Here is a 5,612-nt window from a genome sequence, read left to right on the forward strand (position 1 = left end):
AGATTTGAATTACTTTGCCGAAGAGATGAAAGTATTGTCGCAGTGGTATTCCCGCCTTTGTCAATTTCTTAATTTGCATGATCTCTTCTTTTGAAAATCGATGGCAAGAAGGATGTCCTAATTGAAAGTTCATGATTATGTGACATAGTTTTTGACTCCACCTTCCAAAATCCATATTTTCTTTTACCCCAAATTTCAAATGGACAATTTATCAAACGAGATGCCGTTATCCTTTTCCTTTGTTCCATTGAAATGTTGGAATCACAGTATTGACCTCCTCTATCACAGATAATGATCACATAACGATCTCTTATGGACATTTTAATATTAGTGGCAAATCTTTGAGATATTTCTATGTTATGAATACTACCAATAAGCTCTTCCCGATTTGAAAACTTTTTCTTGGACAGAGAAAACAACTTGTTATACCCAAGTGTGATTACTTGATTTTGGTGCCCATTTCTTCTTTCTTTTTCTCATCTGTAAAATTTGCGTATCATAAAGGCCATCAAATGTATCATAAATAAACTTCAATATTTTGTACCAAATATTTTCGACATATAGTAAGAATCACGTTGTTTTAGGAGAATATAATATTATAACACAAAAATTACCATATGAATCTTAACTCTTTGCTCACTATTAACTTCACTATCTCGTATAATTAATGCCCAACTACATATCACAAGTAAATCATTTAAAGCAAAGCACAGTCTTATGAACAAGCTAGATTGAAACCAATGCTTGAGCAAGGGCAGTTAGTGGGTGGCAATTAGTAAGTGGATACAGTCGGTATTATATATCAGAAGTACCCTCACAAAAGAACACATGATAAAAAGTATCTTATCAAAAGTAAAGATTATTAGCATCAAAACTGATTAATGCATGACATGACCACTTAGTTGAGTATGCAAGCATGTGATAAAAATTGACGATAATGCGAGAATGGATTTGTTTCTAAAACAACTGAAAGCAGAGCAATCCAATAGAATGAAAAAACATTACCAAATTCATTTAAAAAAAAAGAAAAAAAAGAAAAGAAAAAAATAAAATACTATACTCCCCTTAACCCCACACACTGTCTACGAACAGGGAGGAAAACAAGAATTGAATACAGTAGCACTACTTTTCTTATCTCTAATCATTTCCACTGGTACAAGAAGGCTGTAGCAAGTGAATTTAGGGAATGGTTTAGTTTATTATTAAAACACAATATATAACAAAAATTGATTAGAATTACAAATGCTTAAACATTAAAACAAGTCAAAAAGTATAAAAATTGTATATAATATACATCTCTCTGTCTTTCCTTTTTTTTTTTTTTTTTCCCACAAAATTCATGTTCATAGAAATTTTATTGTTAAAACAATTAGGGCTTTTCTCAACAAGGTAAAGTTTAAGATTCTATAACAGTCCAAATTAATTCTTAAAAATCACTTAAATCGAAAGAAAAAAAAAAAAATCAAATTAAACTCAAAGAACATAATACGAAAAGAAAAATAAAAGAAAAAAAAAATTACGATCACCATTGGCATCCATGGAGTTGAATGGCTCATGAAGGTTTGATAGTTCTTCTGTACTTCTCGTGCTAATAAGATCAATTACTTTGTTCAACTCCACCATGTCTTCATCTTCGAGATCTTTCATGTTACTTGCAAAGATAAAAACTAAACCCTAAGTAAAAGAGAGAGGGGATACAAAACGTCATTATTTTTTATATTTTCTTTTGGTAAATCAATATCTAAAAAGGGTAATTGTGGTATTTTAAAAAAAATTAGTATTTATTTATAAAAAATAAGAATAGAAGAGTCATTTCCTTTAAGAGTGTAGTGTAAGTGTAGAAAACTCGAGTGCGAATACCGCCTCCCAATAAAAATACATCAATTTTCCTTGTCTTATTTGTTAATCTCCATAGGCTAGTTTCGGGAGTACCGGAAAGGAGGAAAATGACAAAAATGCAAACAACAACACTTATATCATATATATTAATATTTTTAATTCTCACTTGTTAAATGACAAATTTTATAACTTGTATGAGTTAGTAAAGTACTTTTTTATATTGTTTCTAATAATCCTTTTTGTTTCAAACTTGTGGATTTTTTAAAAAAATCCACAAGGTAATAATAATATATTTTTCCCAAGGTGGAATCAAAGTAGTCAAATTGAAACAGGTGTGGAAGGAAAATTAATTATTTAACACTTTTTTTTTTCTTTACCACTTCTCTTTCCTACATTTAACTTATTACTTTCTCTTCTCAATGTGTTTTTTCTTTTCCTTCACTTTCTATTTATGTTGCATTTTCGTTATTGTTTGAATTATATTTTTTCCAATGTATACTGAGAGTCTGAGACTAATATTATAAATAAATACACACACACATTATATATATATTGCAGTTGATTAATAATTTTAAAAAGTCTAATTACATAATACTAGTTTGGCCCCCAAATTGAAATCCGCCCATCTATATGTAGAGTTAAGTTTCATTTGAGAGTGAGAAGTTACGTGAGTGAGTGAAACAAGCCACCAAAGTGTTGTTGGGACTTGGGAGGGATCTCTTTGTTGATTTTAACTTCTAATATGACCATTGGGAGAGTGAGAAGCTGTATGAAGAGATGAGGAAGGGGAAAAAGTACTGAAAAAATACGAAGAATTAGTACACGGAGTTTCAGGATACAGCTATACCTCAACTCTATACAGGTTGCCCTGTTTTTGCTTACAGTGGATTGGTTTGAATGATTTTCTTAGTTTTAGTGATGTTTATCTATATGATTTAATTATGAAAGTGCTCTCATAGTGTTGCTGCTCATGATGGCCTCTTAATTTTATAAAGAAGAAAGGAGGCCAACTTAAAAAGCAAACAAGTAACAAAACTAACTAAACTAGTGCAAACAAGGCCAAACCATTGATAAAACTAAAACAACTAAACATGAAATCAACAAAACAACTGCAAATCTGAGAACAAACTGCTCCAAAACACAGAAATAATCTGCTGATACTAACAGAACACACTAAGGGCAAAGACAATTGCTATAGAAAGCGTGCTATTGCAAACACGCTGAAGACATGTCACTCTAGGAAGGGTATTCAGGCTGCTGCTATAACAAACTACGCAATAAAGCCTTGATTGTGATAGCAAGGATCTCAAACCAGACACGAGGCAAGCACTAAATAGGAAAATAGGGATAAGAATTGCGCATTTAGCCTTTTCCGACAGGAAAATGGGGATAAAGCTAAGAACATGACCTCCAAAACTTGCTCAAACCATACTACAACTAGAACAAGTGAGTTTTTTTCACCACTATTCTTCTCATTTTATAGCACACACTAAGGGCAAAGACAATTGCTATAGAAAGCGCGCTATTGTAAACCAAGCTGAAGACATATCACTATAGGAGGGGTTATCAGGCTGCTCCTATAACAAACCAAGCAATAAAGCCTTGATTGCGGTAGCAAAGTTCTCAAACCAGACACAAGGCAAGCACTAGATAGGAAAATAGGGATTAGAATTGCTCATTTAGCCTTTTCCAACAGGAAAATGGGGATAAAGCTAAGAACATGACCTCCAAACCATACTCAAACCATACTATAGCTAGAACAAGCGAGTTTTTTTCATCACTGTTCTTCTCATTTTATAGCATCACAGTAAGTACATTTAAAACATGGACAACATGACTGGAGGTCAATCAAATTTGAAGATGAAATCAAACTGACTCTTGATCTGGTTCTTGTTTTGCTGCTAGCTTCTCGCGGCTTACCTTGTATTCTCCATAGAAGTAAGAGGCAAAACCCCATAGACACATGGCTAAGGCCATGCCCTTTTCGGCGTTGAAGCTTTCAGGTAAGAATATTACAGCAAAGATCTGCTGTACTGGAACTAGAAGAGAGGATACAAGGCCTCCCAAGAGTGATGTGGAGCTGAAGATCAATCCAAGACTTCCTATAATCAACAATTGCATTCCTATTGCTGCCAACACTAGTATCATGTAGTACTTGGTCTCTCCAAGATCAAATTCTCTTGCCTCTTCAGGAATAGCCTACACACATGCATCAAAGTAGGCGGTTAGAACCAGACAAGATGTTGGTCAATACTTGTTTTATTCCATCTTCAATTAGAAAACAGAACCTTGGACATTGCACAATGAAAAAATAACAATTTGAAGTGATACTTTGCAGAGGCTAATGTTACACGTCATTTGACCATAACTACTTAATTGTAAGAGAAGCTTGTACAACTTATGTTAGAAAAGATCCATAATGTTTTTGTTTTGTAGAAATTATGTTACTGATTTTTGCTTCTAAAGACTGGTGGTTTTAGTTGTCAGCCATTAAGCCACTTACCCGAAAATCATTGTTGATGATCATGAAAACAGTGCAAAACAGAGTGGAAAACATGGAAACAAGGAATTGAACTTGCATGACAAGATCAAAAGTGATGGTCATGCCAGCCTTCAAGTGAGTATACTCCACTGCAGGCATAATAAAACCATGAAGCGCAGCAGCAGCAAGGGTCATGCAAAAGCCCAACAAATACTTCCCATCAGATTCTCCGGTAGGACGATCTCCACTCATGTGAAGCCCCAGAACAACTGATCCAAAGGTCATCAAAACCACAGCATTGATCGAGTAGTGAGTGAACTTATGCTTCACAACAATAAACGCGAAAATTGCTGTGAAGGCGAGCTGGGTTGATCCGAGAAGAGAAGAAACCGAGACAGGAAGGTAAGATAATCCGAAAGAGTAGAGGTAGCCATCAAGACCAAGGAGAACTCCCAAGAAGGCACTAGACGCAGCAAGCCTTGGTGTGATGAGTAGTCTGGTGACTCTAGCCTTGGCTCTCGCTTGTGCATAAGAAATGGCAAGGGGGATGATGAGGATGGGGAAGCCAGCACTGAGTAACCAAGCAGCAAGCCATTGCTTCTTTCCTCCATGCAAAAAATATAGCCTTACAAGAATTGAGCCACCTATTTGACCAATTGACATTAATATGCAGTTCAGGAGTACAAGTAATGTCTTAACAGGCTTGCTGCTGCTTTGGTCCATTGCTGCCTCTCCTTGCACTGCCTCTAAGCTCCTGATTGTGTGTGCACTCAGGCGATCAAGTGCACGAGGATAGAAATAAGTGTTGGTAGAGAAGAGAGGAAATGAAAATGTTTGAATATATTAGGAAAGGAAGCTATAACAAATAGGAGGATGGCAAAGTGATATGCGCTTATGTGCCACTGCCAAAAGGGAGAGAGTATTATATAGTGCCACTCAAGCAACTATTATTGTCGTAACACTAACAACTAGAGTTTTGTTTCTTGTTTAGTTTGTTGGACTGCAAGACAATGTTTGAAAGCAGCTTTGCGAGCTTTGTCAAGTTTTATACTGTTGCATACACCTGTATATGGTACTTTTCGGTGGTTTGGTTTGCTTAGGAGAAGAGGAAAGCTAGGGGGGAAGTTTCTTGCAAAAAATTCATGAAATTTATGGTCTATTTGGTTCAATTATTGAAAACAATTGACTGAAAATGACATCAAACTGAACACAAATTACTGCTTCATGTCATCTGTTTCCATTTATGTTTTCAATAAAAATGTGAATCAAATGAAAGTTAGAACAGGGGAGG

General features: G+C 35.0%; 1 protein-coding gene across 1 annotated transcript; it reads right to left on the reverse strand.

Annotated features, from left to right (window-relative positions):
* Nucleotides 1–2,973: 2,973 nt before the first annotated feature.
* LOC132279425 (purine permease 3-like) lies at nt 2,974–5,402 on the reverse strand. The gene is made up of 2 exons (XM_059781399.1): nt 4,343–5,402; nt 2,974–4,038 (listed from the first exon to the last, which is right to left on the reverse strand). The coding sequence occupies exons 1-2, from the start codon at nt 5,042–5,044 to the stop codon at nt 3,706–3,708; spliced, it is 1,035 nt and encodes a 344-aa protein (XP_059637382.1). The 5' UTR covers nt 5,045–5,402; the 3' UTR covers nt 2,974–3,705.
* Between the last annotated feature and the right edge of the window lie 210 nt (nt 5,403–5,612).

Source organism: Cornus florida, unplaced genomic scaffold (assembly GCF_030987335.1).
Source record: "Cornus florida cultivar Cherokee Brave unplaced genomic scaffold, ASM3098733v1 CherokeeBrave_3.0.0_Hap2_Chr10, whole genome shotgun sequence".
Classification (NCBI taxonomy): Eukaryota; Viridiplantae; Streptophyta; class Magnoliopsida; order Cornales; family Cornaceae; genus Cornus; species Cornus florida.